This window comes from Dipodomys spectabilis, unplaced genomic scaffold, assembly GCF_019054845.1.
Source record: "Dipodomys spectabilis isolate Male_0828 unplaced genomic scaffold, ASM1905484v1 ptg000030l, whole genome shotgun sequence".
Classification (NCBI taxonomy): domain Eukaryota; kingdom Metazoa; phylum Chordata; class Mammalia; order Rodentia; family Heteromyidae; genus Dipodomys; species Dipodomys spectabilis.
In genome coordinates, this window is record NW_024870707.1 from 12,213,105 (window position 1) to 12,232,652 (window position 19,548).

The 19,548-nt window shown below is 55.8% G+C and overlaps 1 protein-coding gene across 2 annotated transcripts; it reads right to left on the minus strand.

Annotated features, from left to right (window-relative positions):
* Positions 1–353: 353 nt before the first annotated feature.
* Positions 354–9,538, minus strand: Clcf1 (cardiotrophin like cytokine factor 1). Of its 2 annotated transcripts, none has more exons than XM_042676499.1 (3): positions 9,420–9,538; positions 3,572–3,738; positions 354–1,745 (listed from the first exon to the last, which is right to left on the minus strand). In XM_042676499.1, exons 1-3 carry the CDS (start codon positions 9,433–9,435, stop codon positions 1,251–1,253), a joined length of 678 nt encoding a protein of 225 aa, XP_042532433.1. In that variant the 5' UTR covers positions 9,436–9,538; the 3' UTR covers positions 354–1,250. The 2 variants fall into 2 exon arrangements, with proteins under 2 accessions (XP_042532433.1, XP_042532434.1); XM_042676500.1 differs by lacking the exon at positions 9,420–9,538 and adding an exon at positions 8,732–8,753.
* Positions 9,539–19,548: the final 10,010 nt, after the last annotated feature.

The window sequence follows — 19,548 nt, forward strand, 5'->3', positions numbered from 1 at the left end:
CTCACCAAGTGCAGAATGAGCTACAGGGCAGAAGTTGAAGGCAAGAAGACAAACCTGGGGACAGTAAGGCAGGCCAGAAGCAAGGAAAGCTATCTGGGAGGATCAGGCCAGCATGGGCTGGTGGTGGAGCAGGAGTGGACAGGTCCAAGAAGTGCACACTCCCCCCAGGCCCAAAAGGAAGACAGCCTCTTCCTTAAGCCTTGTACACCTCCAAGGGGTGAAAGGTCAGTGGTAACTAGGGCAGGCAGAGCCATGAATACCTGTGAGAAGGCTTAGATCAGGCAAGTAGACAGTTCTGGGGCAAGCATTTTATTTGTTAATACAAGAATAGAAATTCTGCAATAAATATCATCTAATAAATAACATCTCCAAATAAATAAATATTAATACAACAAACTTAAGAGTCATGAGTGGGTGTGGCTGGGGGCAGGGCCTAGGGGAGCTGCCCCCACCTCACAATGCTACTGCAATGTAAACTCTCAGGAAACCCTGAAGCTCAGGCTGGGGCTGCCCTCCCCAGCCCAGCAACCACAGACGCCTTGGGAATGGGGATGGAGAGGAGGCACTGTGATGCCGGCAAGAAAATTCAAGGCAAGGTCCTAATGCTCAACATGGCTTTTGTTGTCTTGGTGACTTGTGGGTCTGATCTTTCCCTGACCCTTTTGGCTTCTAGGCCACCTCCTATACAGATCCCACTTCTTCCATTTTTCATCTCTTCTTGTTTGGACTCATTGCCATGTTTGTTTCCTGAACTTGATGCATATAGTTATTGGGCTAGGGCAGCAACACCCATCCAAGGAGAGAGGGGCAGCCAAGGGGCTTCACCCCCCAAAGACGCGCTATGGTGGCCTCCACCCCTATCCTCCAGGTGTACTTCTGCAAATGACGTATGTGGGGCTAGGTGGGCACTGGCAGGTGGTAGCAGGAAACAGGCAGCAGTGAGTGCCTTCGCACCCACTCAAGCCACCTAAGGTAACTTCCTCAGGAGTTACCTCTGTGGAAACAGGATGGCATCCAATGTCCCTGTGCTCTAGACCCACAGGACTCTGAGATCGGGGCAGGGGATGGGGCCTATTGCACCACCCTGCCATCCATGACCAGGGAGGACCAGAGCACCTGGCATCTGGCTCCTGGCTCAACAAGTGTTGGCATCTAGGTTCCTCCCTCCTCCCCCAGAATGGGAGCAGGACTTGAAGGGCACGGCTGGGGGTGGGGGGAGAGGAAGAGGGGGAAATGATTAAGGTCGGAGATCAGAAGCCGTGGGCCTCCAGGTGCAAGGTGACCGCAGCTGCTGGAGGTTGTATCTTCTTCTTAAGCCGGTTGAAGTCCTTGGCTGAACGCCACAGCCAGGTCTGCAGCTCCTTCAGCAGCCAGAAGTCATCCATCTTCTGGAGGAAGTCGCTGTGGGCAGGGCCAGGGGCCCAAGTGGGCTCAGTCCCAGGCAGAGGCTGGGGCAGCGGGTAGCCCAGAGCCGCCATGACACCTGCAATGCTGCCCAGCAGGCCCTGGAGGCTGGTGCAGAAGTGCGCCAGGCTACGGCGCAGCTCGGCTGTGGCAGCCTGACGGTTGAGGCCACGCAAGTAACACAGGAGGTGGCTGTAAGCCTCATAGTTCTGGGTCAATCGCAGTTTGTCATTGAGGCTTCGCCACACTTCCAAGTTGACAGTGGCCCTGGGCAGAGTCTCTGCCCCTAGCCGAGGAGGGTTGAAGTCAGGCTCATTGAAAGGGGGCCCCAGGTAGTTCAGCTGTGAATAGGAGAAGGTGAAGGGCAGGAGGACAGAGCAGTCAGCTTTCCACCAAGGAGATAACCTGTCCCCAAAGCTTCTATGGCTCGTGTCCCCTGACACTAGCCCTGGCTCATGTTAGGCCTCTGTTCACAGTGCTCCCCTCCCTACCCCCTACCCCCCCCCCCCCCCCCCCCCGGCAAGGATGTCATTTGTACAGAGGCAACGACGAAGGAGTGGGGTGATGAGCTCTCCTGTGGAGAAAACCACGCAGGAGCTGCTCGGGAAGGATGTGCCAACTGTCTGGGTGGCAGGCCTTGGGACAGTTCACCACAGAGTAGGCCAGTGAGGAAGAAGAGCCACGAGGAGCAGGAGGCCAGGCTGGAGAGGTAGAAGTGGCCCAGGAGAGTGCAGAGGCCGAGGAAGAGGAGCTGAAGAAGGCAGCAGTGGAAGGAGCTCCACAGTGCAGCTGCAAAACAGAGCCAGGAGAGTGAGCTGCAGAAAACGTGTGTTGTAGGGTTTGGCGAGGAGGAGATGCCTGACGACCTGGGAGAGAACCGTTGCCATGGCCTGGAAGCCAGATTGCAGGGGGTTAAGGAGTGAGTGGGTGGAAAGGAAGTGGAGGCAGAGGGTGTAGACCACTCCTTCAAGAAATTTGGCAGGGAAGGCAAGGAGAGAAAAAGGGTCGGGAGCTGGAGGGGGTAGTGGAGTCAAGCAAAGGGTTTCTGTACTGGGAACCTAGAGAGGAGCACTGGGGGTCAAAGGCAGAGGGGCCTGTTGGCATCAGAGATCCTCTTTGACATCTGGGTCCCCCAGCTGAAGGGATAGGGGACTGAAGGGAACTCACCGACACCCCAAGGCAGGGTCCTACTGCTAGAAGCAGGGCTGTAGAAGGAAGAAACTGAGGCAGTTTGAGGAGGTGGGAGGGAGGGTATGAAAGGCAATGTGCTGCAGGGAAGAGGGCAAAACCCTTGCCAACCCTCAGGGGAACGGCCTGGGGCCCAGGGAAGGGGATGTGGGAGATGTATAACTGGGAGGGAAAGAAGAGGGGCGAGGCCTGGGATAGGCAAGGGCCCAGGGGGAGGTTCACACGCTGACAAGCACAGAGACAAACTAATTTCCTCGGTGTATCCTGGGGCTGGAGCCAGCTCCCCCGCCACCCTCCTCCCTTTTCCTTCCCTGGCTCCAGAGTAGGGTCTGGGATATAGAAGAGGAACACGGGAAGAGGGGGCCAGTTCCCCATGGTCCTCAGCATTTCTGACCCCCCCCCCACTTTCCTTCTCTCCTGGACCACCCATAAATCCCTATGGCATAACTGCTCTCCACACCCTAACCCTCCTGCTGGCCTGGGCCCTCAGCAGCCCCTTCCCTGATAAACCCCCTAGGAAGCCTGGCTAGGATGGGAGAGGCAGACAGAGGGAGGCCCATGGGTCCACAGAAACAGGGCCCCAGGTCTGGGGGCAGAGGCGAGCTGGAACACAGGCATAGAAGGTGGGGCCCCTCCATCCCCACCCAGCCCCACCCGCGCAAGAGACACCACAACACGGTGTAAACAGAGGAGACTTCCCCGGCCCCCAGGGGGAGGCGGGCGGCTGGGCCGGCAGCCAGTGGGGCAATGGGCCAAGGCGGGTGCGAGGCCTGCCCACATGCCTAGTCCTGGGGCCAGGATGGGGAGGGGGAGGGCATCTAAGAAGAAAGGGCAGGAGATAGGCCAGACAGGAAGACTTCTGGGAGCTAAAGGACCCCTCATCACCCCATCATTCATTAGGATACCCTCTACCATAGCTCTCTTCCCCAAAGCCCCTGGTGACTCTTCACCCAGTGCCCAGACTAAGCTGGATACTCACGTAGGTCCCCGCCAGGCTGCGGAGTTGGTGTTCCAGGTAGCGGGTGAGGTCATAGGTTTTCTGGATGGAGGGGCCAGGCCCTGGGTCCCCTGTGCGATTGAGAGCTGGCACTGCAGGTACGTGCCAGAGCACCGTGCATAGGCAAGCTAACATCCCCCACGAGTCCCCTGTGGATAGGATGGGCAAGAAATATGAGGGCGGGCCCAAGCTCAAGTGGAGAAATAGCTGGCAACCCCTCAGGTGTCTGTCCCCACCTTGGGCTGGGAGGGGGTGAGGGTGAGACACCAGATGGAGGGGGAAGAAGGGAAATGTTCCTAGTCCAAGTGTGTGTGTGTGTGTGTGTGTGTGTGTGTGTGTGTGTGTGTGTGTGTAAGGATGAGGATTTGGCATATGTATCTATTAGTAGATATTTGAGTATACATCTGTCAGCTGAGCAAACCTTTGGCAGGTATGTCACTGTGTATATGTGTGAATCTATTTGTAGGTATACTTGGCCCTGGCCCTAGGAACTATGGGTCGATATGCTGGGGTTCCAGTGGCACCCCAGCCTCTTCTCCCAGTCTTCTAGTCCCACTGCAGTCTGGAGGGAGCCAAAGGGTGGCCATCTATGAGTTTTCACTCAGTGGGAGGGTGAGGAGAGATGCTACAGCCATGGGAGTTGGGTAGGATTAGGGTCAGGCTGAAGGATCCAAGGCTAGCTATGTTGTCATAGCTAGCTATGGTGGCCATATATAGTAGGATATAGTTCCTGAGTGTAGTAAGTGTGGGTAGTAAGATTAAAGGAGATTTAACATTCCCCTTAGACACTAGTAGCAATGTGGAGGTCTGCACTATTCTTACTTGGGGAATGAAGGAAGGGTACCAAGAGAGAGAAGTACTTGCTGAGTTGGGTGGTTAGCTGAAAACATGAAGATATTCGAGTGCTTGTACCCCCCTGTCATCAGTGATCCAGAGGTTATGAGGACCATGGGCACTTTAGAAACATGCTTTTCTGGGCTTTTAGATGAGGCCCAGCGTCAGGATTCAGTGCATATTTGGGCAAGGATAGGAAAGGGATACATTGACTTTGAGGATTAGGTTACTTTTAGTATTTCAGATTAGTTTAGACTTGGGATGTGGTTGAAGTTTGGTCCAACAGGGAGATATGGTTAGGTTTAGGCAGGTTTGTGAATTTACTGACTTACATGTCAGATGGTTTTTAATCTTGGATAGGTATGAGGTCTAGTTTATATTTTATACTTCCAATTTTTTGTTTGCCAGTCCAGGGGCTTGAACTCAGGGCCTGGGCACTGTCCCTAAGCTGCTTTTGCTCAAGGCTAGCACTCTACCACTTGAGCCACAGGGCCACTTCTGGTTTTTTTGTTTATGTGGTACTGAGGAATTGAACCTAGGGCTTCATGCATGCTAGTCAAGCACTCTATCACTAAACCACATTCCCAGCTCCATCGAAATTTTTCTGTAATGACATGTTTCTTAGATAGTTAGAAACCAGTTGGATAGGTTTGATGATTTGTACTTAAGAGTGAGGATTAGGTTTGGAGTTAAACAAGAATGAAGATGAGATTAGTTTTAGAGTTTGTTATAATGCTTGGTCTTTAGGGTTTTAGAGAGGGCTATTATCCAGGACAGTATAAAATGTCACTCATGGAGTACAGGTGGGAACTTTCACTGTGGCTCAGTGTGGACTATCAGATGCTTGACTGGCTGGTTTTACTAGTGAAGTATTAGGATAAGAGTGCCACCTGCCACAGGAGCTCTGTCCTTTGGGGTAAAGGGCTCGCAGTTTGAGTGTGTGTGTGTGAGAGAGAGAGAGAAAAAGAGAGAGAGAGATTTAGGATAGAACAGTCAGGCACATAGCTGCTCCCTGAGCAAACCGACTTCACTTTCCTCTCCCCATTTTCAGCCTGAACTACCCTTCCAAATATTCCTTCTTCAGTCTTCCTTTCCATCCCTAGATCTTGCCTGACTTTCTGTTCCTTGCCATTCCTCTATCTTCACATCCTAAGACAACTCCAGGTCCTCTTCCTCTGTACAAAACCCTAAGCTATCTTCAGCCTGGTGATCTGACTTGATGTCTTCATTCCCTCGATGTCCTGCAGGGCTAGCTTTGGAGATTAGGGACTTTCTGAAGGGAGCAATGCCTCCACCCTCAAGCCTTGAAGTAGCTTTCATGATGGAGTTTGGTCTTGCTGGAAGTTAATGGTAATGCCAAGGTCTTACTGAAGCAAGAATTAGGGGCTTGGCTGGCCTCTTTGCCCCACCCTGCCTTAGGCTGTCTGTCCCATAGCAGGAGGTATGGTCAGGAGCCCAACCCTGGGCCTGTTTCCCCTCCCCTCCTGGGCCCTGTGGGACTTCCCTGGGGGACCAGATCCCTACACAAGGACAGCAGCGGGAGAAGCCTTTGGATAAACAAGAGCTAAGTCATCTGGGCAGAAAAACGGCTCATGAAATTAACCAGACGAGGCCGAGGCCCGTGTTTCCAGGAATATTTCAGTTCTGAGGTAACTGTGTCACTGCAGCCTGGGAGGTGGGGGGGGGGGGGGCAGGGGAGAGCAGAAGGAGTGACTGACCAGTCCTGGAAAGAAGCAGAAAGAAGGAAGGCGTCTCAGAAACCAGAGAAAGAAGAGGCCAGGAGAGGAGAGAGAGCAGGTGATAGGACAGCATCGTACCCTCCATGACAAGGACTTGACTACGGGCAGGGTATACCATGTTGGGCAGCACAGTGGGAAGTGCCTGGGGAAAGAACACCTGAGTTCAGTATAGACCTAGAAGCCTGGTGCAGCTTGGACTCCTGTGTCTCTAGGTGGAAGTGTGTGTTGGGCCTCCTGGAGTCCTCAACTACCCTCCTCTCCAGCTCATGGTGTGCAGGTGGACCCTACTATCGGGCAGTGTCCCAGGCCCCTCCCCCAGCCCTGGCCCCCAGCCCATGGGGCCCCAGCTCTGCCTCTGGCTGCTGCCCACTGATTGTTTACATCCCGTCTTCTCCTTGTGTTTATAAATCCGGCTGAGCACGTGAGGAGCTAATGAGTGCAGCTCACGTTTCCTGCTGCAGCCCCCCCCCCATCCTGGCCCCCACCCGGCCAGCCCCTAATTCTATCCAGATCCCTGGGCCCTGGGAACCAAGGCCCCCCTCATGAACACACACAGTCTTAGCCCATGCAATCACAGGGCCACCCTGACACACTGCATAGGCAGGCACGCCCGCCCGTGTCTGTGTCTTCAGCCAGCTGCCCTCAGTTCCTGGCCTATCCCACAGGCTGACCTCGCTCAGTGAGGCTGGAGCTCCAGTTCAGTGGTGTAAATGTCTAGGGTGGCTGGGGTAGATACTCTGCACCTGGGCCTGGAGACTGAGAGCTATAAGCTTAAATGATGGGGCCAGGGAGGTATTGAGAATCCCAGAAGTAGTTGCAGGCTATGCTAAATATGGGAAGCAAGGAAAGGCTCTACCCTCAGTCTAGACCAGGGGCCGGCATCTGAGTGACCTTGGAGGAATCTGTTGAAGTGAACTGACCAGGGGTGGCCTAGGAGGTGGTGGTGTACACACTGGTATGAGGTCCAGGAGTGGCACTATGGGTACCTTCTGCCCTGCCCACCCAGGGAAAGGCCCACAGAAACCCAGCTTTCTCCATCCTTTTGAGCTTGCTGCCCTCTCTTCTTTCTCTCCTTTCTGTTCTTCTTAGTTATCTTTTCTTGGACTGCTGAGAAGTAGTGGGATGAATGGGGGGGGGGGGCACAAGGACCTGTAAGTCAGGAGACCTAGCTTTGCCTCAGGACCCCATCTGGTAACAGTGGTGTTGCATGAGAAGGTCTACTAAACATGCTGAAGGTCATCCATGCTGAAATGAGGGCTTCATCTCTATCTCCTCTATCCTCTCCAGTCCTCTCCCTCTTCTTCCCTTCCAGCCCACAAGTGTCAGAAAGAGAAACAGATACAGGGCCAAGAGCATCAGGCCAGAGCAGCTCCTGCCTTGTGAAGTCAGTCCCCGGAGTTGGGCTTCCACAGAGGGAGAGGATGCCGGACTGTGCCACAAGAGGGCCCTGGATGTGCTCCGTGCTCCAGAGAGCTGGGCAAAGCCAGGGGGCTGAGCAGCCTCAGAAGCCAGAGGCAGGGAAAAGCAATGAAGGAAAGCGTTCAGGGCAGTGTGTGGGTGATCAGGAAAGGGTGTTGCTATCAAGAGTGTGCAAGAGGGTGTGGGAGGGGCTGGAGAGCGCTGGAGCCTAGGTGTGAGCAGGCAGGTGGGACTGCGGGGAGGAATGTGAAGTGTCAGGAATCAGAAGCCAAGCCGTGTGGCAGGGGGTGGCCTGCAGAAGTGTGAATGGAAGGAGGGCGGGAGGGAGGAAGCCACTACCCTGCTCAGTTGTAGACACCCTGGGGCTGCCCAGGGACAGTTGCTGCCTCTCCGTCTGTCCCCGGGCAGCCAGTGTGTACAAGCTGGCGAGGGAGGACTGTAGCTCGTGCCTAGAGCCAGAGCAGAGGTCTGTCAGGAGCAGCGAACGCAGGGATGTCCCAGGTCAACGTCCCGGCTCCCCACCCCAGCCTCTCTCCAAGGCTCGGGCTGCCCTGCCATGCCCCCGCCTCTCCTTTCTCTCTTGAGCTCTGGAGGACTCGGGGGTCCGAGGGAAAGGCTGCTGGGGCCCCGCGTGGAGCTGCAGAAGGGAGAGAGCCCGAGGCCGCGCGGACTTGGGGTTTGCTTGGGGGCTCAGCCCGGGAATTGTGCCGCGGTGGCTGGTCGCCGGCCTCGCTCCTCGGAGGTGACCTCCGGCTCCGAGCCCTCCCGGTGGCGGTGGCGCCTTCCCCTTGTGTGGCCCCGACGCCCCCCGCCCCGCCCCCCGCCCGCTCCCTGCCTGGTCGCTCCCTTCCCGGCGGCGGGGCGGCGGGGGCGGGGGCGGGGTCCGGGGCGCGGGGCTCCCGGGCTCGGGCGGCCCGGCCGGCCGCTGCCGTTCCCGCGCGTCTGCTCCCTGCCCTGCCCGCCTTCGGTACGCTTCGGGCCGGGCGGTCGCTCTCGCCGCTGCCCGCCGCTCCGCTCCCCGGCCGGTGACGGACTTTTTCCTGCCGAGTCCGGCGCCCCCCCATGGCCCCCCCTCGCTCGCAGTAATCATTCCCAGGCCACTGGGGGACGGGGACTCGCGGCCGCCGGCCACCCCGGTGCCCTTCCCTACCTGCCGCCGGCTCCGGGCCGTGGGCACCACCGAGGGTCCGGCAGCGGCGCACAGCCAGGAGGCTGCGAGTCCCGCGGCCCGGCCCGGCCCGGCCTGCCCGGCCCGGCCCAGCCACGCTCGCTCTGCCCTCCGTCCTCCTCCCGTCCCCCCCCTCCCCTCCTCTCCCCTCGCCCGCCCGCCGTCCCTCCGGGCCGGCCAGGGAGGGAGCGCGGCGCGGCCCGAGGTGTCGGCCTCCCCTCGCCTCCCGGCGCCCGGCCGCGGGCTCCGCTCTGCTCTCGCTCCCGCCCGCTTCCTCTCCCGGCCCCCTCCTCCCCGCGCCGCGTCTCCCCCCCGCAGCCTCGCTCCCCGCCTCGGACTCGCTCTCCCCGACTTCTGCGCCGGGCTCTGTCCGCGGGCTCCCTGGGACCCGCCTCGCTAGGGCTCCAGGTGGCCGCCTCCCAGGTCCTCGGGTCGTCCCGGGTCCCCGCCGCGCTCCCCGCCACCTCCCGGTCCCGCCAAGCGGACTCCAGGAATGCCGCGTCCCCGCCCGGCCCCTCTCGAGGGCGCCCAGCCGTGCCTCCCCCCGGCCCGAGCCCTGCTCCCCGGCCGGGCCCCGGCGTGGGGCTCCGGGGAGGGGGGAGGACGGGAACCGGATCTCGTGGCTGCCGGGCGGGGGCGGGGGCCGGGGCCTCGGACGCCGGGCTCCTACCTGCTCGGAGGTCCATGGGGCTGGGGGCCGGGCCGGCCGGGCGCGGCTCCTCTCCCGGAGGCTGGCGGAGTGGGAGGGCGAGCCGTGGCTCCGGCGAAGCTTTAATAATCCCATCCGCCAGGCCCACTCGCAGGTTTTTTTCGCTCGGTTTCGGATTTTTTTTTTTCGGTGTGGGACATTCTGCAAACTTTTTTTTTTCTGACGTGTAAAGCTGTAACCACAAATTGTAGCAGCCCTCCCCGGGGTGGGGGGAAGAGGGGGGAGGAGGGAAGGGAGGGCTTCTGGGGCTCCTTTCCCTCCCACAACACTGAGGGGGGGTGAGGTGAGGCGAGGCTGGGACAGTACCACCCTGGGCCTCCTGGGGGAGGGGGCAGGGAGGGCATCAGTCCCGTCTCCAGACTCCGGAGAGCCCCAGCCCAGAGGGAGCTGGCCTTCAAGTGGGCTTCTTCCTCCTGGTCTGTCAGGGGATGCCTGCCTCCCATCCCCTGCCTAGCTTGGGGCTCTGTGCCCACCCTACCTCTGCCTCCTCACGTCTAACCAACCATTCCTCCCCCTCCCCCTTGAGTAAATGCAATGACACATTCTCCCAAATGCCAGCAAGCTGGCCTCCAAGCAAGTGATGGTGTTTTTCCTGCTGCCCTTTGTCTGGGCTGACCGCCCCCCTTGCCTATTGTCCCGCCACTTGTCCTATTTCCAAAAGCTAGAGCTAAGTGAGGCGCCAGGGGCCGGGGCAGGTGACTAACCAGCTCACAATGCCCCCTGTGGGGGGGGGGGAGGGGGCACCAGGGCCCACTGCCCAGCTTCCCCCTCAAGTTCACAAGGTTCTCCATTCTTCTCAGTGACCAGGGAGAGTGCCCATGGGTGGGGGATTGTAATTCATTAATCAGCACAAGGCACCCGACCAGTTTCAACACCAGAGGCTTCGGTGACTCAGCGGGAATGCGCACAGTCAAGGCCGTGGACAGAGGAGCGTCCCGTTTGTGAAATGCTTCCCCATCAAGACATGTGGCGTCCTCCTTCCTTTGGGGTTTTGGGTGGTTGGTTTTTCTGGTGCTGAGGTAGAGGTGGTTTGGCAGTGTGTGCACGCTCTCCCTCCTTCCCCTCAGGCCTGGGTTGGGATTTGCTGGGCTGGAGACCTCTGGGATCCATAAGCCTTAGACCCTCCCTTGAGGGTCTCCCTTCCTCCTCCTTCCTCCCTCTCCAAAGAGCTGCCAGGGAGAGCGCACAGAGGAAACAGCTGTCCTATGGGGCTTGTAGACAGCCCCACCACGTGATTTGTCATGGGGGACAGTCATTTGGTCCACAGTCTCGGGTGCATAGCCTATCACCAATTAAATCATCAATTAATAAATTGCCTTTTTGATCTGTTGCTTCAAAGAGGGAGAGGCTAGTAGTGGCTAGATCTGGAAGGTGATGCTTTTCTCTGGAGTGGCATGAGACTTTCTTTCCTCCGTCACTCCTGCTGGTGCCCCTGGAAAAGGAAGGCACTCTGCCAGTCTGCTACCCCCTCTGGCCTGGGGGTCAGAGCAGGCATCCTGGTCATGGCCAGTGCTGGATTCTCAGGGCAGCTTTTCCCCTTTCTGCACTGAGAAGTGAGGTGGGGGGGTGGGGGGGTGGGGAAGAAGTTTGTTTTCAATTACCTCACTGGAGTGGGACAGACTTTGTTGTTGGGTTGTTTCTCCCCCCTTCTGTGTTTCTCTCTCTCTCTCTCTCTCTCTCTCCCCCTTCCCTCCTCTCTCTCCCCCCCCTAAAAAAAGCTGGGAATGGCGAGCTGGCCTGGGGTGGGGGGTAGGGGACTCTGGAGCATCAGTGGCAGCTCTGATGAAAAGTTGGAAAGTGCCTTGGAGGGGTCCTTGTGAAAAGTGCTCAGGGTCCCCTCCCCCAGCCCCACCCCCATCCAGGACTGAAGTTTCAGTGACATTCTTAGCCAGTGAACCCAACTGTCTTTTGATACTCATGCCAAGGTCAAGAAGGCAGATGCCCATGAGTGACTGGACATGGAGTCTGTCAGGAGATTCCCCCTAGCATCTACCCCTTTCTAAGAAAGGGAGCCAGGAAGGGAAGGGAGCAGGAGGGGAGGGCTTGCTCCTGATGGAGAGGCTGCACAGACAATGTGGTTTGGATTTGGCTGAGCCCCTCAGCACCTTATAAAGCACCTTGCTGAGTCAGGGGGAAAGCAGCCCCAATGTGGAGAGAGGAGGGGGCTGGGAGAGAAAGAGGAGGGGGGCTGAAAAGGGGGACTGAAGGAAGAGGAGGGAGAAAGGAAGAAGGGGAAGGGGAAGGGAGACACAATGAGGCAAATGGGAGTGAGAAAGAAGGAGGTTAGAGCTGAAGGAGAGACGGGAGGCACTGGCGAGGAAGAGGAATGGATTCTGCGGTGGAGCTGGGGAGTATGTCCTATGGAACTGTGTCCCACCCTGCCATAGCACAGGTCTACTTGGGAAATTTACAAAGCTTGGCTTTGCAGGAACCCCGAGGGCTGGGACTCCCAACCGATCCAAGCCAGGTGGGGCAGGACAATTGGCTTCACACAGCCCCTGGGCCCCCAGTTTTTTCTCTGATTCTTAATGTAGTGACCCCATAAGCTGAGAAAGTGGCATTTTCCTTGGGCCTCTTGCCTGTTCTTGCCTCTTTGCCCTCTCCCCTCACCCAGGAGAGGCCAAGCTTCTCCCCTCCCCCTCTTCCACACTGCCAAAGGGAAAATCAACTCCATCTCCAAGCAGCTAGTGCCCCTCTGCCATGTCTGGGCAAAGGCAGCAGGCTAGAAGCTGCCAGTCGGGATGGGGTGGGGGCTGGAATAAAAACTGTACCTTACTCTGCCAACTCCTCAATAGGGGTGGGCTGCTAGAATTTGGGGGAGAAGGAGTAAAGAGAAGAACAGGAGGGCCCCTTCAGGGTTTTTGTGGGACAAAACAGACAGGTCACTGTCCTCTGATTTCTAGCTGCAGGACTGGGAAAGCTTCTGTACTGCCCTTTCCTTCCCCCTTAGCAGCTCCCAAATAACCTTATCAGGATCCTCCCCGTTCCAACAATCTGGGACTGTGGATGGGGGGAGGGCAGAGGTTGGAGGGGACATGCCCCAGCTTCAGATGCGCACCCTTAGGAAGACAGAATGTCCCTTGGATCCAGGAGGATACAGAACCATGCTTTATCAGCCTACTGAGTGTTAGGTCCTATATATATCAGGATAAGAAGAACCTAGCTCAGCCTTTAAGAATTCCAGTCTTAAGCCGGGTGCTGGTGGCTCATGTCTGTAATCCTAGCTACTCAGGAGGCTGAGATCTGAGGATCTCAGTTCAAAGCCAGCCCAGGCAGCAAAGTCCATCAGACTTTTTATCTCCAATAAGCCACCAGAAAACTGGAAGTGGTGCTGTGGCTCAAGCGGTAGAGTGCTCACCTTGAGCTGAAGAGCACAGGGACAGCACCCAAGCCCAGAGTTCAAGCCCCAGGACCAACCAAAAAAAAAAAAAAAAAAGAATTCGAGTCTTGATTGGGCACTGGTGGCTCACACCTGCAATCCTAGCTACTCAGGGGCTGAGATCTGAAGATCTGATCTCCAATTAACCACAAAAAAGCTAGAAGTTGAGCTATAGCTCAGGTGGTAGAGTGCTAGCCTTGAGCAAAAGGAGCTCCAGGCCCCGAGTTCAAGCTCCAGTACCAGCAACACAGACACACAGACACACACACACACACACACACACACACACACACACACACACACACACACACACACACCAGTTCCCAGTCTTGGGACACACAGTAAATTTGTAACCAGTCACAGGTGGTAATGAGTCTCTTTAGGAAGGCTGGTGTTTCCAGGTAGAGATATGGGCTGAGCAGAGAGGGTCAACTGGGCACCACCATATAATTCCCTGCCTGTGCAGAGAGCAAGTTCTGAGAGTCAGAATACCTAGTTTCCAACTGGCCCATGTGGACAAGGCTCTTGCTTCTCTGTGGAAGTGAGTGTGAGCATCTCTGCCTCCTCTCCATAGGATGGTGGGAGTACCCAGTAGGCTGGCAAAAGGACATTGGTTTGCTGTCACCTCTGGCGTTCCAGACTGCAGGCCACAGGCAGATGGCAGGTCAGGCAGGCCCAAGAGAGATGTGTGGGTGTGATAGATTTGGCACTAGGTAATGACCAAGCTGCCCTCCAAGTAGTAGGGGTGAGTCAGTGTTGATTGGTTGATTTCCTACTTCTTCCTCCTTCCCTCCCTTCCTGACTAATTGGCATCCCCAGAGAAGGCTTTTCAGGTGTCTCCAAAATATCAGGCCCCACACGGCCTTGAGGCTGGCATTGAAGGGGTCCTGCTTCAGGAGGTTGTAGGGAACTTACAGCCAGATCACCTTCTAACAAGGTGACCAGAGTGGGGTTGGACAGTCTGCAGAAGTGAGCAGTGACAGTCTCTAATTCATTTGTTCACCAGACACTCCCAGAATGCCTCCTCTAGGCCAGATACTGAGGACACAGAGAGGAACTTTAAGGAGCCATAGGGTGGAAGGGTGGAGGCAAGAAAGGTAGGAGCCACCAGGAACTCCCAGCCTACTTCCATACTAGCAGTTCTCATTTATTTTGCTTCACCTCAATGCTGACCATAACTTAAATGTGCTAAGCTGCTTCCCAGAACACTCTAGCTCAGCCTGGTGCTGAAGCTGTCCAGGTCCCACTTTGTCTCATCTTTGTTAGAACCTTAGGAGCAGGGAATTGATGTTTCTCCTTTTTATGTGAGAAACCGTGTCATTATCTTAGATCAGGTCACACTGGTCTGTGAGGGATAGAACAAGGACAGAACCCAGCAATGTCTGACTCCAGTGACATCCTTTTTCCCTTCTTTTTCTTTGCAACAGGTACTTTAGACTACACAGATGTCAGCCTAGGGGCTGCTATGAGAGACTCAAAAAAGAAGGGGCTGGGTCTGAGAGCTGGCTTCAACATACCAGACTTTGCTGAGTGCTCCCTGGCTAGGAGGCTTGTAGTTATGAGTATAACTGGTCCTTTAGGACACCAAGCTGTTCCTCGGAACCTAGAAAGTCCAAGCTGCCAGCAGAGGGAGACCTGGGCTCTCCTGCCCGCCTCCTCCACTGATGAAAGCTGCCTGTGTTAGTTGGGCCAAGCACCTCATGTCCACATTGCCTCTGTGTTAGTGAGAGTCCAGACCTTAAGAGTGCAGGAGAGCTCAGGATCCCATTAGCAGGGAGTTGGGGACCTGGCAATGAGCATTCAAGTGGGAGTTGTGGGGGGCCACCCACCAATAGAAGTAGGGGGTAAAGGTCTCTTCCTGCTTCCTGAGGGCCCACAAACAAGACCCTAGGTCTGCTTGCTCATAGGCCTTGCCTCAGGTTTCTCCTGGGATTCTGTGACCATCTTTTGGTGTTCAAGTGCAGACCAGGCAGGAGCTGAGAGCAGGAAGGGAAGGTGAGGCCAGGCAGGAGCAGAGGCACTTGCCCTTTCCCTTCAGTGTGCAGGAACCCAGAGGGCCCTGCCTCACCCTGATGTCAGCGGAAACCCCAGGGGCAGAGGGCTCTTCTTACCTTAACAACCGCCCTGCCCTGCCCTGGCGCGCCACCCATACCTGGCCCTGCTCAGGACACCCCACCCACCTACCTCTTCTTCCTCCATGGAGCCACAGCAAAGTTGAGAGGCATCCGTCGTGCTGCTGCCTCTCCTCTGCCCCACCGGGGCCCTCCCATCTCCTCGGTGTCTGGGTGTGTGAAGAGGGCAGGGGCAGAAGGGATACCCTAGGTGTTAAGACTCCTCCCCTGCCTGCCAGGAGCTCTCCCCGTCATTCTCCCAGGATGTTCCATTGCCCTGGCCAACCCATGCCGCAGGCTCTGTGACTCCGTCTCCCCTGGCAGAGGAGTGGGGTTACCTCTCCCTGGGCTGGGAGATCCTTATCCTGCCCCGCTGAGTCACTGCCGGCTCCTCCCGTCCTCTTCCCCTCTCCCTCTATACCATCCTTTCTCCTATAGCCAGGGGTTAGAGATATCTCCATTCCCTGGTGATATCCACCTGAGATGGGGATGCCCTGCTGCGGGGCTGGGGGGGGATGGGGGGGGAAGCTTGGTGATAGTACGGGAAGCCGCCTCTCTTCTGTGTGATCTTGGACAAGTCACTGCCCCCTCTACTCTATGCTGTCCACAGGCCAGGGACCATAGTGATAGAACAATACTTTTTGGGGTCCCCAGGGGAACATCTGCATGCATTTCAGTTTCAGAAGCTGACTTCAAACATTATAACATGAGCCAGGCACTGGTGGCTCACACCTGTAATCCTAGCTACTCCGGAGGCTGAGATCTGAGGATTGCAATTCAAAGCCAGCCCAGGCAGGAAAGGCGGTGAAACTTTTTTTTTTTGGTTGGTCATGGGGCTTGAACTCTGGGCCTGGGCGCTGTCCCTCAGCTCTTCAGCTCAAGGCGAGCGCTCTACCACTTGAGCTACAGCGCCACTTCCGGTTTTCTGGTGGTTTATTGGAAATAGGAGTCTCACAGTCTCTCCTGCCCGGGCTGGCTTTGAACCGCGATCCTCAGATCTCAGCCTCCCGAGTAGCTAGGATTACAGGCGTGAGGCACCAGCGCCGGGCGGCGGTGAAACTCTTATCTTCAACAAACCACCAGAAAACCAGAAGTGGTGCTGTGGCTCAAGTGGTAGAGAACTAGCCTTGAGCTGAAGAGCTGAGGGACAGTACTCAGGCCCAGAATTCAAGCACCATGACAGACAATAATAACAACAAAAAAACACATTGTAAAATAAAATAGCAACTTAAGAAGGCATGTGAAGGGCTGTGCAGGTAGGAGGGGGAGGGAGAATTTGCATGGCAAACAGAAGAGGGCTGCACTGGCCTAGAATAGGTAGGGAGCAGGGAGGAGCTGGCTCAATCACCTCCTAAAGCCTTCCAGAAGTGCCCACTATATATGCTTCACTGACCAGTGTGGATCTGGAGAGATACAGCCTGTCTGCCAGGGGCTTATGGGATGAGAGTCAGAGGGCAAGGTGACTTCAATACCCACCAGAGATCTGGGCAGCCAGCTAAGAGGCTCAGTGCGGACTAGGGCACTTGGAGCAGGTCCCTTCCATCCTAAGCTCACAAGGAACTCTGAAAAGACATCAGAGTTTTCTGGTATCAGAGAGCCCAGATAAGGCTGGGATGTAGCACTTTCTGAGCATATGCCAGGGCTTGAATTTGATACCTAGCATGTGAGCGCGCGCACGCACCCACCTACCCACCCACCCAACCCTGATCTATCACTTACCTCATGAGTTTCCTGGGGTTGTAGTGCACCTCAAGTGAGACAGGAAGTAAAACACCTTTGCAAGTTGCCCAGCTTCAAGACCCAAGAGAGCTGCTCTCCCCACCCAGTAGGAGGCACTTATTAACTGCCTGGCATTGCAAAGGAGTCCTTACATACTTCACACAATCTCACAGTCCTCCCATGGCAGGTGCTATGGTAGCTGCCATTTTACCATGGGGACACTGAGGCATGGAGTTACACAACTTGCCCAAGGTCACAGAGGCCTGGCTTCAGAGCCATGTTCTTAATTAGCAATCTCCTTCCTATTCTGCCCCTAGTTTCTTAAAAGCTCCTCCCTCCTCTATAGTAAGCCTCTCACAGCCAAGGATGCCTTCTTTTCCCTTTTGTCCCCTAGAAATTAGCACAATGTTTAGCACCTACTGGCACCTAGTGTCTTGCTTAACCCTACCCAGGCTAGTTGGCCTGGTCTGTGCTGGTCCCTGGGACTGGATGCGGTGTCTGTCTCCCTCTGCTGGTCCCTCAGGGGACAGCTCGGCGAGCTGCTTTCCCCAGAGCTGGTGGTGCCCTGGTCTCCCGGAACAGTGAATGGTGAGTGCTGGGAAGGTTGAGAGCAGGGCACTCAGGCCATACTCTAGGCTACAGGAACACCAGCATCACCTTCTTGGATCCCTGTAGTCAGAAGCCTGCCTCTAACAGGCGCTAAGGGGTGGTCTTAGGGAGGCCAGGTTGCCTCCCTGATGCCTACCCAGGGGGGAGGGAGGGACAGCAGGCCCCAAACATCCTCCTTCCTCTTCTAACCCATGAATGGAGCTGTCATCCATGGATTTATCTAAACCTTTTGTGAAGCTATTTCTATTTCCAGCCGAGACCACATCTTGGGGTAATGAGTTCCATCGGTGTCCTCCCCTGCTGGGTGAAGCACGCTGCCTTTGATTTGGCCTAAACTTACCTCACTTGCGCTCCAAGGGGGCCCTGTAACTCCAGCATGCCAGGTTTTGGTGAACAAGCCTGAGCTTCCCCCTTCCCGTCCCCCTGAGGGTTTGAAAAATTCCATCCCACCTCCCCTCCACCTCCAGCCCTGCAGACTGAAAAGACCTGGTGTCTCATTTGTGCACAGCATCTGACAGTGTGGGCACATCATTATCTCATGCCAGCCCCCCAGCAGCTTTGGGGGAAGAAGGTATGCACCCTCGTTCTCCTTATAGGCCCAGGATAACCAACGGGGTGTGGGGTTCTGTGTGGCAGCTCAAAGCAGCAGCAATGGCCTCCTGGGCTGGTCCCCTAGGTCTGACTCTTCAGCTCCAACCTGTCTCCTTGGAGATTCAAAGATTCTCCAGGCCTTTCCTCTGTAGTATTGTGTCAGGAAGACTTTTCCTCCAAGGATCTCAGTATGCAGTTGCCCTGGTTTTGTCCAAGCTGATGGGCCATTCTGTCTTGTGCTTTGATCATAGGCTGCTGGGAGGATGCACTCTGGAGTGGAGGGGGTAGGATACAGCCATCCTTCTAATTGCAGCAGCAAAGTTGAAAAACTCTGTACATGTTTACAGCAGCCCTTTTACTATTCCCAGTCTTCACATTAGCAAACTGAGGCTTGGAGAACATTATGTCCATTTGTACACAACTTGTAAGTGATGGAGCCAGGATTCAGACTCAGGCAGGCTGGCCCCCAGACCGCATTCTATGCCTCAACAGCCAACCCTGGGTTCAAGGCTCGTAATAGCTCTGAGTCTGCACTCTTCACTCATTCACCACAGATGCATCAAACACTGCTACACGCCAAACATTGTTCTGATCGCTGGGAAAAGTGCCAGGGAACAAGAAAAGCCTGGGCAGGGCTTGGCAGTGGATGCTGGCAGCACCTGGCGTGACACACATCATAAGCAGGCTAACCAGTGCTCCACCAGCTTGGTGCCCCAGCAGCTCAGAGCTGCCCTACCCGCTCAGTGTCCCCAAAGTAAGCATGCAAAGCCTATTTGCCAGGTGGCCACACACTAGCTCAAGGTGAACCCCAGTGATCCCTTACATTCCAAACTTCTCCGCCCCTCTGCCTTGTGGTTACCCCAGTCTGGCAAAATTCCCACCATGAGTAATCTCACCTGTGCCCTTGCTTGTGAGGAGGCTGCACAGGACATCTGTGGAGGCACAGAGCACTGCTTGGCACATCATCTCACCAAGCCTCTGTATGTCAGCTCTTTCTCCATGCCTCACTGCTCTAGACTGCTCCTTTCTCCAGAAAGCCCCACCCCCAGCCTTTGACCAGGTCTGTCAAGGGGCATGCTCCCACAGTCCCTTGTCATCCCTGTTCCCAAGGTATAAATTCATAGTGACGTTGGTGATCACCCTGCCTCTGGCTGATATCTATTTTCCCCAGGAGTCTGTAGTCCCTCACCTTCCCCAGCTGGGAGCCTAAGTTCTGCACATGGTTTATCTGTTCTGCTGCCCAAGCAAACTCCTACTCAGAACCTTGACATGGCTATTTTTGTGTCTGGGTCTTTGTACTTATGTTGGTTTTTGAGTCATGGCAACCTGGTCATGCTATTTTGGGTGTGTGTGTGTGTGCATGGGCGTACGTGCACGTGCATGGTGGTACTAGGACTTGAACTCAGGGTCCTACATTCATGGTTGGCTTTTCTGCTCAGTACAGGCCCTCTTATCACTTGGGACACATCTCCACTTTTGGCTTTTTGTTGCTTAATTAGAGGTACAAGTCATAGCTGTCTGCCTGAGCTGCCTTCGAACCAAGATTCTCAGATCTCAGCTTCCTGAGTAGCTAGTATTACAAGCATGAGCCACCAATGCCTGGCTTGATCATGCTATCTTTTTTTTTTTTTGGTCACTCATGGGGCTTGAACTCTGGGCTTCCGCACTGTCCCTGCGCTCT

Bases quoted from the DNA above. Each gene is read 5' to 3' on its own strand.
- Clcf1 (XM_042676499.1), bottom strand. The intron at 1,746-3,571 runs GTGAGTATCCAG...TCCTATTCACAG, and splicing joins GCAGCCTGGCGGGGACCTAC to CTGAACTACCTGGGGCCCCC.